The following is a 16,806-nucleotide window of genomic DNA, read 5'->3' on the forward strand; positions in this document are numbered from 1 at the left end:
CATGCTGCATCGTTGAGGCTTCGGGCTCCAAGCTCCTCCAGATGGCCCCTCTCCCGATGCTGCCCTTTGCTTCCCATCGGAAGTCTGTGGGTATTCACCCGCCGCCGCTCTCTGCGTTTCTCGGCCTCAGATCCCAGGAAAATCCTCCGCCTTTGGACCGACTTCTTTCCGGGTGCCCCCTCATCGCGGCGGCACCACTGCAGCGACTGCAGTAGCTGCATCCCCAGGAGTAATCACCCCGCTTCTTGTCCAAGATATCGCGGGCGGGGTTCATCACACCCTCACCACTGCGCCTCTCCGACCTCTTCCGTGATTTGCTTGGTCCCGAACGGCCGGTCAACCAAGGCCACCAGCTGTCGTTCTTAGCCGCCGACAGCCTGCATCTTCAGATATGTCGCGCAGCCAGACAAGCTAGTAATAACTGCGCCGGTTCTCGGAACTTGAGGCTCCCATTGTGCCAGTCGTCGCACCCACGTTTGGATTCTGGTGGACACGATTGATAACGAAATCTCGCACCGTGGTCCTTGTGCGTATGGAGCTTTGCAACCGTGACGACATCATTCAGGATCATCCCACTTCGCTTCGGCGCCCTGACATTTCGCATTCATCCAGGGCTCAGCCCTTATCAACATCATGAACACAATGCCATATTGAACTACAGTGCCATGTATTCGCGACACGCCTAGGAAAGTCAGCGCGCGTGAACATGTTAGTGATGGGTCCCTTACAGCTTTAAGCACGTTCAGTCTCTCTTGAGAGTCCCGGAATACTTGCCGGTACTGGCCAAGACTTTCGCGCAGGACGGCTTCTTTGGACATGCGCCCGTCGCATATTGCCTTCATCTTGTTCTCCATCTCTTTACGCAGGAAAGGTTTGCCCAGACTCATTTCGAATTCCATGCGATCGAAACCCATGATAAGAGCCACCCCGAGCTGGGTCGGGATGAAGACCTTGAGACCTGTGCGGCCTCCTGATGCGGCGCGCCCACCACGCCCGCCGCGTCCGCGATTGCCGCGTCCCCGACCTCTTGCCGGCGGCGATGGAGGTCTATCCTGGTCATCACCGTCGTCATCATCCTGGCCACGTCGTCCGCCGTCCGCTAGCTGTACATACTCCCTGTCTTGGATCTTCTGAATGTGCTCTGCCATTGTCGCGTCTGTACCAATGCCGTTGGCGTCCATTAGCGCAATGAGGTCTGCTTCTGTCAGGTAGCCCGGCGGGCTAGTCTTTCCATCCGTCATCATGGCCTCTGTGGGAACGAATGTTTCTCCCTGGGTATAGTGTGGCAATTCTGCCGAGTCGTTCCACTTCTCGTAGATGAAGACGTCCAAATAGTTGCGCTCCAGGACGCGTAGGCCACGCGCGTGGAATGTCTCCTCGCCGTAGAGGATTTCGATGTCGGTTGCCATACCTTTGGCATCCTCGGAGCAACAGGCAAGAAACCGCCGCACAACATACTCATAGAGCTGCGCCTCTTCCGGCTTCAACACACTCGGAGCAGCATATGTAACTGGATGAATAGGCGGGTGAGCCTTATCGTCGTGTCGGCCCTCGCGCGGTTGGCCGAAGTTTCCATTCAGGAGGCCTTCAGCATATTCACCCCATCGTTGATGTGGCGTCTGCTTTCTGACCAACGCCTTCAGGTCCATGCCTTTATCGAACCGATCCGTCTCTGTTCTGGGGTAGCTGATGAAACCCCTGTTGTAGAGGTTTTCCGCAATAGTCATGGCCTGTTGACCACTCATGCGGAGGAGGCGAGTGGCTGCCTTCTGGAGCTCAACGGTGGTCAAAGGGAGCGGCTTCCATTTCCTCGTTGCCTTCTCCTGGACCTTTGTGACCTTGGCCTCCTTTGCTCTAATGCATCGCTCGTAAAGAATCACGACAGACATGCGATCAAAGAGTCTGTTTCGTGACCAACTGAAGTTGGCTTTCTTCCCTTCGCGATTGTGCATGACTTTGATACTCCAGAACTGCTCAGGCACAAAGTTCTGGACTCGAAAGTACCGATCAACGACGAATCCAAGGGTGGGAAATTGACAAGAGCCTATTTAAGAGTCAGAACGGAAACTTTTCGAGTGTTGGCTGGCCTACCGTAGCTGATGGTTTTCTCCTGCAGCGCGCCCCCGAGAGGCCGGAGGCTGAGGGTCAGGAAACGCGTGAAGGCGTATCCAATCCTGAGGTCTAGTTCTATTCTGGTGTCTACAGCGTCGACTTGCTTCTGGTCTAAATCGGTGAGCCGACGTGCTGCGGATAGGATGTGTCTGTTATTCATCAGCATGGCCCTCCATGGCGAAGAAGAACTGGCGCCTTACGCTCGTTCAATATTGCTGAAGGTGGCACGTTTAACCTGGATATCAGGTTTGCCTTTTCTGGCAGCGTGTACAATCTCCTTACCAATATGCTCTCCCTCACGATCACAATCGGTCCAGATAACAAGTAGTTGGCAGTAACGTGCTTGGCGCTCAATATTCTCGGCGACGGTTTTCTTGTCCTGCGGAAGTCAGTGACTGCCACGTGCTCGATACGATGGGCATAGACGTATCGACACTTACATCCGGCACTAAAGTCACCACTGGAGCGGTAAAGAGGCTTTCCGGGGGAGGATGCTGCCAGCTCTTGTTTGCGGGAGTAAAATCCAGGGCAGTCAGATGGCCCAGAACAGCTGTCATGGTGACATCGCACGCGTTCCATGGCGGGCCAAAGTTGAAGTTGAAGCCGTAGTTCTTTATGTATGTCGAGCGCGTGTTATGCTGTCACGAAGTCAGCCAGTTGATGCAAACGCAAATTCGTCGATGTGCGCTCACAACTGTGGGATTCTGTCCAGCCAAGTGGCCAGCCACGGCCTTGGAGATGGACGGCTTCTCTGCGACGCAAAGAACCTTCATGTTGCTGAACTTTACGGGACGACAAGATCACATGTGTCTGGCGATGTCCAAAGAGACCTGCAGCAACGTCTGAGTTTGTCGGATGAGAAGCAGGTGTCATTGCGGTGAAAGCAGGAGCATGTCGTCGTGATTGCGGTTTTGGGAGACGTTTTCACAGGGCAAGTGCGCTCTCTCCTCCGCGTCCTCAGCAGTGCCCGTATCTAGGCGCTCGGTTTCTATAAAACAGCCCTAGACAAGTACTTCAAGACCTTGATATCACGATACCAAGTTTTGGTTTCCTTATTCATAAAGGTCGCGTCGTTGACGATACCAAGGCTTGACGTGTTGCAAGCTGAGGTGAAGTTTTGTTTTGGAGGTCCAGCTCCTCGCCTAGCTAGTGCCTAGTGCAACCCCACAGCGGGGCTGCCGCGTTCATTGGAGCTCCCCCGGCACTGCGACGCGCCGTGCTTTCAGCTTTGGAGGGGTGACCTGCCCGCTGAATGGCGATGACATTTACGGGATCTAGATAGCCATCTGCAAGGACGAACTAACATGAACCCTCCATTTTGATTCAAGTTGGAAAATATTAAAAATGGGGGCTGGCGCAGATCGATGCTATCTATCCTCACATCAACCTCGATATTCTTTGAATCGTCGTTAAACAAAGAAGCTTGGGCGTCTCTAGACTTAAGCGAACGGAGCATTCGGTGGTCACAATGCCCGAAGACCCCTGCACTTTGGGCGGCACCAGAGCTCTCCCGGCGTCCAAATTATGGATCTATGACGCTCTGTTTGCACCAGCCCCACGGTTACCGCAGACTAAACCACCAAAGCTCTCTGGCGAAAACATCACGACCTGCTGATTCCGACAGTCGCTCTGTGAATTGTCTTTATAATTGAGATCTTTGCCTTTTTACAGGCTTTGTAAACCAAGCATACGACCAGTCGCCGCTGTAATCTGTCTTCGATCCGAAGTAAACAATGGCGCTCCCCTCAATCAGCTCCCTCGAGCATTGCTCCGACTGGGCCAAGGCCGCTGAGCCCTTCATTCCGCAGCTTCTCGATCTCCCGCGCCGAATCGCAGCGAGCCCGCAATCTCTTCCGCAGATCTACCTCGAGACAAACCCGCTCGTCTCCGGCTTCGCGTTCTCGCTCCTAATCGGTTTCCTCGCCCTCGTGGTGTCGGAGTACAACAGGAACTACTCCCAGATCGACCGGCTATGGAGTCTTCTACCTAACTGGTACATCATCCACATGGCCGCGTGGGCGCATTTGAACGGCATTCCCGCACAGAGGCTGATCTTGACTGCTGTTGCGACTACGCTCTGGAGCGTGAGTAGCCCCGTCCGACCCAGGCCTTCGTCCTACGCCAGCTAACCATATGCGCTTCCAGGGTCGACTGACCTTCAACTACTGGCGCAAGGGCGGATACGAACGTGGAAGCGAGGATTACAGATGGGAAATCGTCCGCAAACAAGTCCCGGCCGTCGTCTTCTTCGTCTTCAACGTGACCTTCATCTCATTCATCCAGTCCATCCTCCTCTTCGCCTTCTCTGCCGCGCCGGCCTACTCCCTCCTCCTCGCCAGCCGCGTCGAGCCCGCGATTTCCGCCGCCGACTGGTCCTTCTTCTCCGTTATCGTCGCCCTCGTCCTGAGCGAGTACATCTCCGACGGCCAGCAGTGGGACTACCAGACCGCCAAGCATTCGTACCTCAAGGACAAGAAGGTGCCCCGCGGCTGGGCGCAGGAGGATCTCGACCGTGGTTTCGTGACCGGGGGCTTATGGGCTTACAGCCGCCACCCCAACTTCTTCGCTGAGCAGATGATCTGGTTCGTGCTGTACCAGTGGAGTTGCTACGCGACCAAGGTGCTGTACAGCTATACCTTTGCCGGTTCCGCGTTCTTGATCATGCTGTTCCAGGGATCGACGTGGCTCACGGAGTTGATTACTTCCGGCAAGTACGCCGAGTACAGCGAGTATCAGAAGCAGGTCGGCATGTTCATGCCCACGTCGGTGTTTGGGTACCGTAAGCCGCAGCCCAAGATCATCAAGACCAGCGAATTGGCCAAGAGACAGACAAAGAAGGACAGGTGAACTGGCTGGCGACAGCATCCTGTCCGTAATCTAGAGCGACTTGGGAAATGCTACAAATCGTGTGAACTAGAGTAATGCATCTGTGTATACTTCTAAGGGGGTCCTTCTAGTTCTAGGCGCGCTTCGGAAGTTTCTAGTCTCTATTCCCGTAGAAATAATTCATCACCGCAATGACACGCTCATGCATCGAGGTTCAAGCTCGCAAGACTGTCGACATAGTACGCCGGCACAGCCGCGGCGCCCTCCTTCTCCCAGTCCTCCTTCTTGTGCACGCCGGTCAGCACAGCCAGCGTACCGCCCAGCTTGCCTTCCCTTCCAAACTTGATGTCGGTATCAAGCCGGTCGCCAATCATGCACGTCCGCTCCCGGTTCAGCTGGAACTTGCCCTCGACGGCGTCCATCATGGCCTGCGACGGCTTGCCCAGCGCCAGCGGCTGCTGCTGGCTCATGTTGATCAGCGGGATCGAGATGGAGCCCGCGCCGGGGAAGAAGGTGTGCGACATGGGCAGCGTGCTGTCGGTGTTGGTCGCCAGGAAGACGGCGCCGCGGCGGAGGTACTGGTAGCCGAGCGACAGCTTCAGGTAGTTGATGTGGAAGTCGAGACCGGCGAGGACGACGCCAACCTCGGGGTCCAGCAGCGAGCCGTCGGCGATGCCGGCAAAGTCCTCCGGGCCGATGTCGCGGCGGAGGGCCGGGTCGGTGCCGCCGATGAAGTCGACGCCCTCGGCGCGGAGCTCGGCCTCGATGCCGGCCTCGCCGATGACGAAGACCTTGCGCTTGCCCTCGGGGAGCTGGAGGATGCGGGAGATGTAGACGGCGGAGGAGTAGGCGGAGCCGAAGATGTCCTCGACCTCGGAGGGGATGTCGAGGGCGGCGAACTTCTTGTGGTAGTCCGGGCGGGACTTTGTGGAGTTGTTGGTTACGAAGACGGTTCTCTTGCCTGTTTTTGGACGAAACGAACGTTCACGATGTTAGGGGCACGAGGGTCCGTTTACAAAAGGGGGGGTTGGGTGAGATTGAAGAGGTTACGGAGGGGCGTGAGAGTGAGAAGGGTGGTGAGTAACCTCTTGAGCGCAGAAAGGCGAGGGTCTCGCGGATGCCGTCGAATAGGTGGTCTCCAGACCAGAGGACGCCTTAGGTCGGGTTAGCCTGCTGCCGACCGCACACGAAGACGAGATCGATCATTACCATCGCAGTCTAGCAGGAAAGTCTGTCTCTCGGAAATCTCACGATCAGCCTCTACTCATCACGATGATTTACGAATATGACTCAGCGTCTGGTGGTGGGGGAATGGGAAATCGCGCACGTCAAACTTGTCGAGGAATTCTTGGATGGCGGCGGGGTCGCCGGTCAGGTATTTGGGTGGTTGAGACATCGTGACTTTCGAGCGCCTGGTGTTTTCAACAAAATCGACGGAGCGAATACGACGAGTGCTGGAGTGAGTTTGGAGCAAGGGTGGTTTAGGTATGGCGCTGGATGACGATAAGTGGACGGGAGTGAGAGTGAGGTTGGACGGCCATCGTCCGATTGGTCGATCCGCGGGTCGTGGCTGCCGCCGAGGTACGGGGCGTTGGTGGCAGCATGAGATTATTGAAACCCGGGGAGGAAGAGTGAGACTGAGACGATGCGGTCTCGGAGCTGGGAGGGCCATTGGAATATTTTGGTTCTGAATGTGACGAGCTAGCGTCTGTTTGTTGCACAAGACGGTTACGACGGAATGGTGAAATCTGGGGGAGAAGGTCAGGACGAACAGGCCGTTTGAGGCTTCTTGGATGAGATGAGTAAGGTGGATCTTCAGTTTCCAGCCTCCTTCCCCAGATTCAATGGCATGTCAACGTTGTGAATTCTAACTTGTTGCATGCATTCATCCGAATTACTGCTGAGGCCATGTCGATGATTGCTCAAGGTGCGCATCTCGTAGGAGCGAAACCGGACGTTGAGCTTCATGCGGTTGACCTACATTCCTTCTCACGATGGCCTCCCGACGGAGTGGCACGCGGGGTCCCGGATCATTCAACAACTTACATGCAACTTGAACAGTCCAGAACGGGCAAGGAATGCAGTTTGGCACACTGTTCCCCCCTCAATGTTTCTCCTGGAGCAACTTGTCAAAAAGCTTACACCGCACATTCAGCAAACCTCTTCCGGTCGCAACAGTAAGGATTTCAATGGAATGCGATGCTATGCAGCTCATCCTCCCTACCCGCGGGGGTCACGGCTACGGCCCCACGTCAAGAAGGAATAAGCAAACACAGCCGTCTGCGGAGCTTCCTCAAATGTTTCGTGCATATGCAGCATTTTCAACGGTATCGCCCCAGTGGACTCTGTCGCTGTAGCTTGCATTGGTAATCCGGAGCTATCTGACTCTTGCGGATGCCATCAGTCAGAACTTCCATCGTAAATGACGTCAGAAGGGATTGCTGCATGAGTCGTTCACACAACTGTCGGATGGCAATGACAGTGGGTGGCGGCGCACGGCGCGAGGCAGATGAACGAATTTTCCACGTGCATATTCCTTTCTTATTTGAGATCCGTAAATACGGCCCGACAAGATCGCGACCCATCTGGCTGACGTAGATCTCCTTCAACGAATACTAAGCAAGCGTGGTTGGTCATAGCCATGCCGCCGAAGCACCGAAGGCTCCGTCGAACATTCAGCGGAAGATTGCCGCGCGGGCGGACGGCGGAATAGCGTCGATCAGCGGCTCCGCGACCCTGAAAGAAAGGTCCCTGGAGGGCGCAATGGGTCCAATGAAAACCCATCCCCCCCTTTCGGTGTCAACGGATTTTAGGTGATGGCAACCGAATCCCGCGCTGTTGCTCATGACCTGCGCTGCGGCTCTCCCGTTCGCAACGTGATGGCCGTGCCCCTAGCTCCGGTGGGCGGCGTCACATCTCACCCATCAACATCATGCATCCTTGAAGAAATTTCGACACGGGAGATAAGGATGGTGTGCTGGCTGGCTCTGGCAGGAAAGTTTCTCATGCCGGCGGGCTAGGCGTGCTAAGTCGCCTGCGCAAGGCCGACCGTGGACTGTCTCGTCTCCCCCCCCATGCCGTGACTTCCTGACTGACCTGCCTCACTACCCAACTGAAAATAAGTCAGTCGACCTCGGCGGTGAGGATCAAGCTGTAAAAGACCGCTTCACCGCTTGCGCTCTGTTTCACCGACAGGCAGGCACCCTGGTGGAATGAAGCGTGGGGGGGAGAGACAGGCCGTCGACCATTGCAGGAGGGACTAGATCTCAGGGTCTGGTCCGGGGAAGGAGAAAGCACGGGACACCGACATTGGAATGATCGTGGTCGAGGTGAAGCTGAGCCTTGGTCAACCTGCCTTGAGGCGCACCTACCCATTGTGTCGTTAATTAGACGCTCCTTCCAAAGCAGAGACTAAATCGTCCTAACGGAGTTTGTCCGGTGAATGGCCTTTCACCTCGCCTTTTGATCAAGAATTTTTTTGGTCCTTTCTCCGGTCCGTCCACGAGGGTCGGTACAAAAAAGTTCACCTTTTTGCTCCCACCGTCTTATAAATCCTTCCTCTTCCCTATTCCATCTTTCCTCTCGCCACACCTCGGTCTCTCACGATACGAACCAAAGCGAAAAGCTCGCCATCTCCATTCGCTTTACGAACTTCGTCACGCGCAAGGTTTCTCCGCCAAACAACTACTTAATTTGTTCAATTCACTCCATCGTCACGTCACTTGCTCAATACACCCGACGTACACGAGACTTGACACACCACCACCACCATCACCACGCTCGCACCAAAATAACTCCGCTTGCCTATCAGCACCCGGTCCCCGTCCCTGGCTTCCATTCCAGCTCCCCGTCTTCAGCTCCTACCTTGGTCCCTGTCGTGGCCCCCATCCACCGGCCCAGACTTTCGTTGCCCGCGCTCCCCACCGTCCCAAACGCGACGCCGGCGGACCGTCTCATCTCAATATTGGGACCGAAAAAAACCAGTACTCCACTCGCTCTCGCCCATTAATTAGCAACCATGGCCCCCGTTACCTTCACTCAGGAGCAGCTCCAAAGCTTGCGTTCCCTTCCCGCCCCCGAATACACAATGGCATCCCACAGCGCCCAGCAGACTCCTGCCACGGCTTCCACTGAGCTTTCTCAGACCGACTACTTCGGCCCGTCCTCGCAGAGCTCCTCTACTAACTCTTCGCGCACCTCCGCTGAGATCCAGCGTCCGGCCGTCACCAGCGCTCCCCAGCAGCTCAAGGCCAAGAACCCTCTCCCTCCTCTGTCCCGCGACTTCCCCAAGCCCGCCGAGGACATCAACGTCGCTGAGGCTCTTGCCCGCAAGCCCGGTCGCTGGACCATCCAAGGCGCTGTCGCCGCCGAGAACGCGCGCATCCGTCCCGTCGTTGACGAGGAGAAGGAGAAGGCCAAGCGTCTGCAGGCCCTCGCCGACGCAAAGAAGAACCTCTTCGCCGCCAGCGAGTCTCTCAAGACCATCTCCCTGCCTCCTCGCAAGAACAACTTCTAAGGAAGCCCGCTCCACCCCAACAACGTAAAATCACCAAAAACCAACAAAATCTTGCTTTTGCTTGTTACACTTCAACAATCGGTGCGCGAACGGACCCGCAGCGGTCGTTGAGGTACGATACCCACGGTTAGGTCGGAGAGAAGGATAAGGGAGGATAGGATGAAAAGCGATTGATTCGATGCGTCAGACGGAAGACGTCTCGGGAACTACCAGCGCACGGAAGCGAATTGTCATTGCACCAAACGGCGTTTCATTTGGCAAAGACTTCTGATTCTGTCTGTTCATTTGGTCAAGAAGGGACAAGAATTTTGACGAGAGGGCCACTGCACGATACGGCAGTCTGAACCTGTACATAATGCATTCTGAGCAACCCATACTACCGGGTTTCGATCAGCCTAATACACACAAATCACCTACACTACTGCTACAGTGACAAGCATACACTTAGTTGAGGCGCTTGGCAAGAGAGAAGCCGTAAGCGACGGTCGCAATGAAGCCAGCAAGGTTGACGAGGGTGGAAACACCGTGCAGCTTGCCAAACGACTTGTTAAGGGCAAGCATCTCCTGCGAGTGCGGCGGCTTGTCGTAGCTCTTCTTCCCATCCTTCTTCTCTACACCGGATGTTAGTGACCATCAGATGAAAAAGTGACCACCCCCGCAATGAGAGTAATTACCCTGGGCATATCTAGCTGCCATGACCTTCTGCGCCTTGGGCAGAATCACTACCAAATTCAGCAGACCCGTCACAAACATGGTGGCGATGGGCAGCAACGCGCTGGTCCTGTTGGACTCATGCAGCAGACCGCTGATGCTGCTCTCCTGCACGCCAAACGGGCTGGCGCTGCCGGGGAACGTCACGGCCATGACAGCGGGGAGGGCCGTCTGGATGGTGAAGTAGACGGGGAAGAGGGCGTTCTGAGCGGTTGAGAAGGCGGGCCGCTCGAGGACGCGGAACATTGTGATGCCATTCACAAAGGACTTATTTAGTCAGTAAATCACCAGTCTCAGGGTACATTGAGAAAGTCGTTGGCGACATACGTGGAAGAACGTCGTTCCCAAAAGGGTGCCGTATCTAGCCAAGGGCGTTAGGGATCGATGACGAATGAACTGATGAGACGGAACTCGTCTCATTGGGAGAAGTCGTTCTTACGAGATGATGTGGTACGGCGCCGCCGAGAAGAGAATTGAGTCGGGCATCTTGGGCGATGTTGGAGAGCTTTCTACTTGTTATGTTTTGAAGGTCTAGCGATGTTATTCGCATTGGAGAGTTGAGGTTGGAGGATGAGGTTGCGGCGGCGAATGGTAGCAGACCGACGGTGCCATCTGGAACGAGCCGCCGCCCAGTGAGGAGACAGGGGTTTGCAATGTATGAGGTCACTCTCGGCATGGGACTGCCACAGAGCGCCATGCCTGCGCTGCGCTACAGTGCTTGAACCTTACTCAGTAGGCGACATGCATAACGTCTATACACCTTATTGCTTCACTCATTAGTCCAATTCGAGAGTATTTTCGATGCCACAATATGATAGGCACTCAAGTAATGCGACGTGCTGGGGGAAGCTGCAGGGGCCAGAGGAATACTCGCTAGCACTTCCCTTATCGTTATCATCACGTGATCGCGTGCAGAGCCAAGCGCATCCAAACGCGCTGGGGCGCGCAGCAGCCTGGAGCTCAGGATGGACCTCCTCTGCCTAAAGTGAACCAGGGTCCAGAACCGACGTCCCATCCGTCGCAACGCCATTCATTAATACCCGTTTCCGCTTTGCTCTTCAGTTCTTCACTTCCTGACTTGTTTGCAATTGCTCGTCTCTAATGTTTGATTTCTGAAATAACGTCACCCCTTTCTCAAAAAACCACCCAAAATGGCGGACAAGGAGGCTTCCGTGTACATCATCGATGTTGGCAACTCGATGGCCGACTGCCACAACGGCCGCACGGAGTCAGATCTTGACTGGAGCATGCGCTATGTCTGGGACAAGATCTCCACCACCGTCGCCGCGTCGCGCAAGACCTGGACCGTTGGCGTGGTCGGTCTCAAGACGGATGACACTCGCAATGCCATGCAGGACGACGAGGGCTACGAAAGCATCTCCGTGTTGCAAGAACTCGGGCCAATGACTTTGACGTCCATGAGAGAGCTCAAGGAGGAGATCAAGCCGAGTGGCACGGAAACGGGCGATGCGGTTTCCGCGGTGGTCATTGCAGTCGACATGATCCAGACGTTCACCAAGAAGCTTAAGTACAAGCGCCGGGTGTACCTCATCACGGACGGTCTAGGGCCAATTGATGCGGACGACGTCGATGATATTGCCAAGAAGATCAACTCTGACGGGATTGAGTTGATTGTCTTGTGAGTGCCATGATCACCATTCGGCAGCATCAACTAACACGAGCAGGGGTGTGGATTTTGACGATGCTGAGTACGGCTTCAAGGAGGAGGACAAGCCCTCAATCAAGGTATGCCGGCGGACTTTACTAAGCCTGGAAAGTCACTTACACACTACAGAAACAAAACGAGGAAGTCCTGAAAGACCTTGCCTCGAAATGCGACAATGGTCAATTTGCAACCATAGCAGAGGCAATCGACGAGCTCGACACCCCTCGACTCAAGGCCGTTCGTCCCTACAAGACGTACGACGCTCCCCTGACCCTCGGCCACGCCGACCCGCCACCAGAGCTCAAGATCCCTCCTACGCCCGTCATCATCACCGTCGAGCGCTACTTCAAGACCAAGCTTGCCAAGGCACCAGGCTCCTCCACGGTTGTCGTGTCAGCTGATCCTTCGTCGCAATCGACGCACACCATGGACGCCGAGCCCATGGAAGGTGTCGAGTCGACAGCTGGCTTTGCTGCTGTGAAGTCTGCGAGGACATATAAGGTCAATGATCCTGATGCACCTGGTGGAAAGCGGGATGTCGAGTTTGAGGCGTTGGCGAAGGGGTACGAGTACGGCCGGACTGCAGTGGCGATTAGCGAGTCTGAGTGGAATGTCACCAAGCTCGAGACTATCAAGACGTTCACCATCATTGGCTTTATTCCGAGCGAAAAGGTATTTCCTTTCCTCCCTTGGTCAAACATGGTGCTTACAACATCTAGTACGAACCGTTCCTCAACATGGGCGAGACCTGCGTAACAGTCGGCCGCAAGTTTGACGAGAAATCCCAACTGGCCCTCTCTTCCCTGATTCACGCCCTTTACGAGTTAGAATCTTATGCCGTCGCTCGCCTCGTTATCAAAGAGAAGAAAGATCCCCTTCTCGTACTCCTTGCGCCTCGCATCGAGCCCGATATGGAGTGCCTCTACGATATCCCTCTCCCATTTGCGGAGGACGTTCGCGGCTACCAGTTCCCACCCCTCGACCAGGTCATTACCGTCAGCGGGCAAAAGATCACCATAAATCATCGTTTGCTCCCTAGCGATGAGCTAACTGATGCGATGAGTGATTACGTTGACTCGATGGACTTGGGCACTTTTGGCAACGATGATGAGGGGTAGGTCCCCTTCTTCACAACTCAGTGATATCACTAACACCCCCCCAGAAACCCTTCCGAATATGCCGCAATCGACGACACATACAACCCCATAATTCACCGCCTGAACCAAGCCATCCGCCAACGAGCCGTCGATCCAGAAGGCAAAATCAACCCCGTCCCACCAGTCCTCGTCCGCTACGCCGCACCCCCTGAAGACCTTGTCCAAAAGTCCGCATCATCAATCGAAGCCCTCATCACCGCGGCAGACGTCAAGAAAGTGCCTCCCAAAGCAAAGGGCAAGCGCAATCGCGAGACGATCAAGCCCCTTTCCGGCCTCGACGTCGACGCCCTCCTCGGCACCGCGCCTAAACGCGCCAAGATCTCCCCAGAGAACGCCATCCCAGAGTTCAAGCAGGCCCTCGATACTGCCGAGGACATTGCGCAGATCAAGCACGCCGCGGCGCAGATGGGCTCCATTGTGCGCTCGCTCGTCACGGACAGCTTCGGGTATGCCAACTATGCTCGCGCGGCGGAGAATTTGGGTGTGCTGAGGGAGGGCTTGATTGACATGGAGGAGCCGGGTATCTACAATGACTTTATGAGGGACCTCAAGAAGAAGATGCTCTCTGGAGAGTTGGGCGGTGATCGGAGAGAGATGTGGTGGAAGATTCGGACGTCGAGGCTGGGATTGATCGACCAGTCTGCGTCTGAAGTGTCGAAAGTGACGAGCGACGAGGCTGACGAGTTTTTGAAGTCAAAATAAGGCAAGGGGCCAAGCGGGCGTTGGGTTCTGTAATGATCAAGTTGATTCTGTAGATTCTTATCGAATCTGTGCTACCGTTTATGAACCGGGCTATCTGTGTCCATGTTCTCAAGCTTTCCGCCAGTCAAATGACTCGGTTTCTCTCACCAATCCAAGCTTCCATGCATCGCAAACGAAAAGAAAGAAAGAAGAAATCTAAACCAGGGCATATCTCACAACTCAAGAAACGACAACCTTCTTCTCCGCCGCGGCCTGCTCGTCTGTCTTGGCCCGGACGGCGAGGCCGAGCATGGCGCGCAGAGTGTACGCGGCATCGTTGCCGGCGTTGTGCAGGTTCTTGGATGGTATATCGAGGTCCTGCAGCACGAAGATCAGGCTGCGGCCCTGGGTCTCCTCCCGCCAGGCCTGGTGCATGTCCTTGGTGTCGAGGCAGCGGATCATGCCGGGGACGGACCAAGGGTGGACGTCCATGCCGGTCATGAATGTGAGGTCGGAGCTCAGGCCGTGGCCGACGAGGACGATGTTACGGGGCGGTTTGTCCTTGTCAGTGCCGGAGAGTTCGGCGAAGGCGTTGAGAATCTCGTCTCGCAGGTCTTTGCGCTTGGGATACTCGCTCTCACTGTGGTCCTGGTTAGTAGGTATGACGGAGTAAAGGGGGCTCGCGGGAGACCTACCCGAAATCGAAGAGATCAGGGCAACCCTTGATGTACTTCTTGTTGACAATGTGCTTGTAGTCCTCCGTGATGAGGTGGCGGCTCTTGATGTAGGGGAACCAGTCGCGACCGACCTCGCCGGGCGGAACGCCCACGATGTCGCGAGTGTCGAGGGTTGCCATGCCGACCTCCAGGACGGTCCCATGGTGCTCCTCAGCGACCTCTATGTCGATGCACATGAAGACAACATCCTTGTCCAGGACATGGGGAACCGCCTCGTCGACCTTTACCTTTTTGTCCTTGCCCTCGGTAACGCTGGGCAGGGGTCGGATGCCGAGGTACAGCTGGGCGTCGTAGATGTTCTCCTCCCGACTCTGTGTCTTCTCCTGCTTCCTCTTCTTGCTCTTGCTCTTGGGCTGATCCTCCTTGGCATGGGCGCTGAGGTTGGCCAGGAGGAACTCCATTCCATGTACGGTCGCTTCCTTGCAAGCGTCCTCATCCTCAGGGGCCGGAATCGCATTCTGGAGGGCCTTATACTCGTTGTGCGAGGAAGAGCGACCGATGTACTTGGGGCGGATGGTGCAAGAGGAGCCGAAGGTGAGGTAGAACTTCTCGCTTGGCTTGCCGGGGGGGATGGTCAGCTTCGTCTGGACCGAGGCGTTGATAATGTCGAGGAAGTGGTCGAATTGCTCGGTGGGGATGAAGATGAAAGGGGCTTGGTCGAGTGCCTTTGGGTGGTACACGTAGAAGCTGGGGTTGTTAGTCTTTCGTTCTCGGGGAAGGGTCTCCTGAGGGTGACTTACAAGTCCCAAGTGTGTTCTTCAGTCATGTTCTTGAAGAAGGGGGTGCACTGATAAAGTTAGCGGACTAAACCTTGCCTTGCAGGAATATAGGGAAGGAGCACTCACCTTTGGCCTGTTGGTCTTGCCAATGTAGCTCGAAGGGTACCGCTTTACGAGATCCCAAGCGACGAACTTGGTGTTCTCCTCCGACCATTCACCCGGCTTCATGGTTTCGTACTTGGGGAAGGTCTTTGTCATCAGCCTGTTGTACTCTTCAGTGGATAGCTTCTCGGAGGATGATGGAATGTAGACGGGTCTCGTGTGGTCCGTCTGTTGGCCCTGCGTTCTGGGGTCCTTGCCTGCCTTGGCGGCCTTGAGAGCAGCGGTCTGGCGGTCGAGGGCGAGGGTATCGAGAATGATCTTCTCAATGACCTCGGATTTGCTGGGGTAGGTGCGGTTCTCGAAGCGGAATCCTTCGCCGAGCAGCTCCTGCATGCGCTCAGCGAGCTGGTCGGAGGTTAGGTTGCAGTCTTCGATGGGTTCATCGGTGACGAAGACGTCTTGCGTCTTGAGGTCAGTTTGTGTGGTAGCCATGGTGGAATGAAGTCCAGAAGTTGTGATGTATGGGGGATAGGTCGCCAAAATATCAGAACTGGAAGGATCTTACAGAAGAAGGATGGAGGAGTTTAGGCAAGAGTCAATGTGAATGTGAATGTGCAACTGGTTTGTGTTGTAGTGTGGGAGAGGAAGAGAGTGGATGGTGTCGAGGGTCAAGAAGAGGCTTTTTATGGGTGACCGTGGAAGAAGCAGGTGAGGATGTGAGCTTGGTTGCTAATTTGAAGATATCGTGGAAGGAGGTGGGTGGGAGTTCCTTCCTGGAGGTGTAAAACAGAGAACATTTGAGGTTTTGAATTCAAATTGCTTCTCGAGTTGAATGTGAGTTGCGAAAGCACTTCGGTCGGTCAGCTGAATCAAACAAGCTATCGTTGAACTAGTAGAGAAGGTGAGAGGAAGTGGGGAGTACTCCTCGATCCGTCGATGAAGCTGGGCTCTCTCTGGCGAGATCAGACTAAAGACGCACTGTTATAGAAAGAATTACAACCGAATGTTGTAAATCGGGTGTATGTTTGTATATCTGTTTGCGGCAAGCATATGGCGGCTGGGGACCATACTCGTTTGATCCTGGGCTGAAGCAATCAATGCCACAAGCAATATCTACTATGCAAAGTTGGGATACACAGTTTGTCCATCAACTGCATACTGGCATTGGGTGAGGCTTGGGTCGAACAGGTCCCATTTGATGATGGCTTCCAGGACATATCAGGAATTGTCCCAATGGTAATTCCTCAGCAGAAAAGTGGCTGGTCCCTGAATTGACAAAGACCGAAACCCACGCTTGTTAAATAGGAAGATGTGCCTGAAAAGTCTGAGGAGTCCACAGGATGTCTTCTCACACATCAATTGATGTTCTTCGTTACGATGCAAGTGATTCAGCCTTCGTTAGGAGACTAACTGCAGCAGGATCATGTACAGGAAGCTCTCATTTTGCTGTACTTGCGGCATTTGCTCCGATCTCTGCCTTTGTCTCTGGTCATTCTCCATGAATGTTGTTCGACTTGGGTTCCTGATGACTGGGGCTCCATTCCGTTTGCCAAATGAGACATACAGCTCCTGAAGCTGA

At 54.9% G+C, this 16,806-nt stretch overlaps 7 protein-coding genes across 7 annotated transcripts; 3 read left to right on the forward strand and 4 right to left on the reverse strand.

Moving 5' to 3' along the window:
• Window positions 1-655: 655 nt before the first annotated feature.
• COL26b_009410 (uncharacterized protein) lies at window positions 656-2,885 on the reverse strand (the record flags this gene model as incomplete). The annotated part of the gene is made up of 6 exons (XM_053182141.1): window positions 656-682; window positions 729-2,044; window positions 2,092-2,261; window positions 2,313-2,491; window positions 2,553-2,750; window positions 2,805-2,885. The coding sequence occupies 6 exons, from the start codon at window positions 2,883-2,885 to the stop codon at window positions 656-658; spliced, it is 1,971 nt and encodes a 656-aa protein (XP_053033932.1).
• A 960-nt stretch (window positions 2,886-3,845) lies between these two features.
• Window positions 3,846-4,959, forward strand: COL26b_009411 (uncharacterized protein; the record flags this gene model as incomplete). Its single annotated transcript, XM_053182142.1, has 2 exons — window positions 3,846-4,196; window positions 4,258-4,959. The coding sequence occupies 2 exons, from the start codon at window positions 3,846-3,848 to the stop codon at window positions 4,957-4,959; spliced, it is 1,053 nt and encodes a 350-aa protein (XP_053033933.1).
• Window positions 4,960-5,138: 179 nt separating this feature from the next.
• On the reverse strand, window positions 5,139-6,334 carry COL26b_009412 (uncharacterized protein; the record flags this gene model as incomplete). The annotated part of the gene is made up of 3 exons (XM_053182143.1): window positions 5,139-5,899; window positions 6,024-6,092; window positions 6,220-6,334. The coding sequence occupies 3 exons, from the start codon at window positions 6,332-6,334 to the stop codon at window positions 5,139-5,141; spliced, it is 945 nt and encodes a 314-aa protein (XP_053033934.1).
• A 2,622-nt stretch (window positions 6,335-8,956) lies between these two features.
• Window positions 8,957-9,454, forward strand: COL26b_009413 (uncharacterized protein; the record flags this gene model as incomplete). The annotated part of the gene is made up of 1 exon (XM_053182144.1): window positions 8,957-9,454. The coding sequence occupies one exon, from the start codon at window positions 8,957-8,959 to the stop codon at window positions 9,452-9,454; it is 498 nt and encodes a 165-aa protein (XP_053033935.1).
• Window positions 9,455-9,898: 444 nt separating this feature from the next.
• Window positions 9,899-10,411, reverse strand: COL26b_009414 (uncharacterized protein; the record flags this gene model as incomplete). Its single annotated transcript, XM_053182145.1, has 2 exons — window positions 9,899-10,065; window positions 10,129-10,411. The coding sequence occupies 2 exons, from the start codon at window positions 10,409-10,411 to the stop codon at window positions 9,899-9,901; spliced, it is 450 nt and encodes a 149-aa protein (XP_053033936.1).
• Window positions 10,412-11,316: 905 nt separating this feature from the next.
• Window positions 11,317-13,690, forward strand: KU80 (ATP-dependent DNA helicase II subunit 2; the record flags this gene model as incomplete). The annotated part of the gene is made up of 5 exons (XM_053182146.1): window positions 11,317-11,804; window positions 11,851-11,911; window positions 11,961-12,503; window positions 12,551-12,945; window positions 12,994-13,690. The coding sequence occupies 5 exons, from the start codon at window positions 11,317-11,319 to the stop codon at window positions 13,688-13,690; spliced, it is 2,184 nt and encodes a 727-aa protein (XP_053033937.1).
• A 219-nt stretch (window positions 13,691-13,909) lies between these two features.
• On the reverse strand, window positions 13,910-15,719 carry COL26b_009416 (uncharacterized protein; the record flags this gene model as incomplete). Its single annotated transcript, XM_053182147.1, has 4 exons — window positions 13,910-14,309; window positions 14,365-15,093; window positions 15,147-15,193; window positions 15,252-15,719. 4 exons carry the CDS (start codon window positions 15,717-15,719, stop codon window positions 13,910-13,912), a joined length of 1,644 nt encoding a protein of 547 aa, XP_053033938.1.
• Window positions 15,720-16,806: the final 1,087 nt, after the last annotated feature.

The sequence above is a fragment of the Colletotrichum chrysophilum genome (genome assembly GCF_026319265.1).
Source record: "Colletotrichum chrysophilum strain AFK26 chromosome Unknown scaffold_90, whole genome shotgun sequence".
NCBI lineage: Eukaryota > Fungi > Ascomycota > Sordariomycetes > Glomerellales > Glomerellaceae > Colletotrichum > Colletotrichum chrysophilum.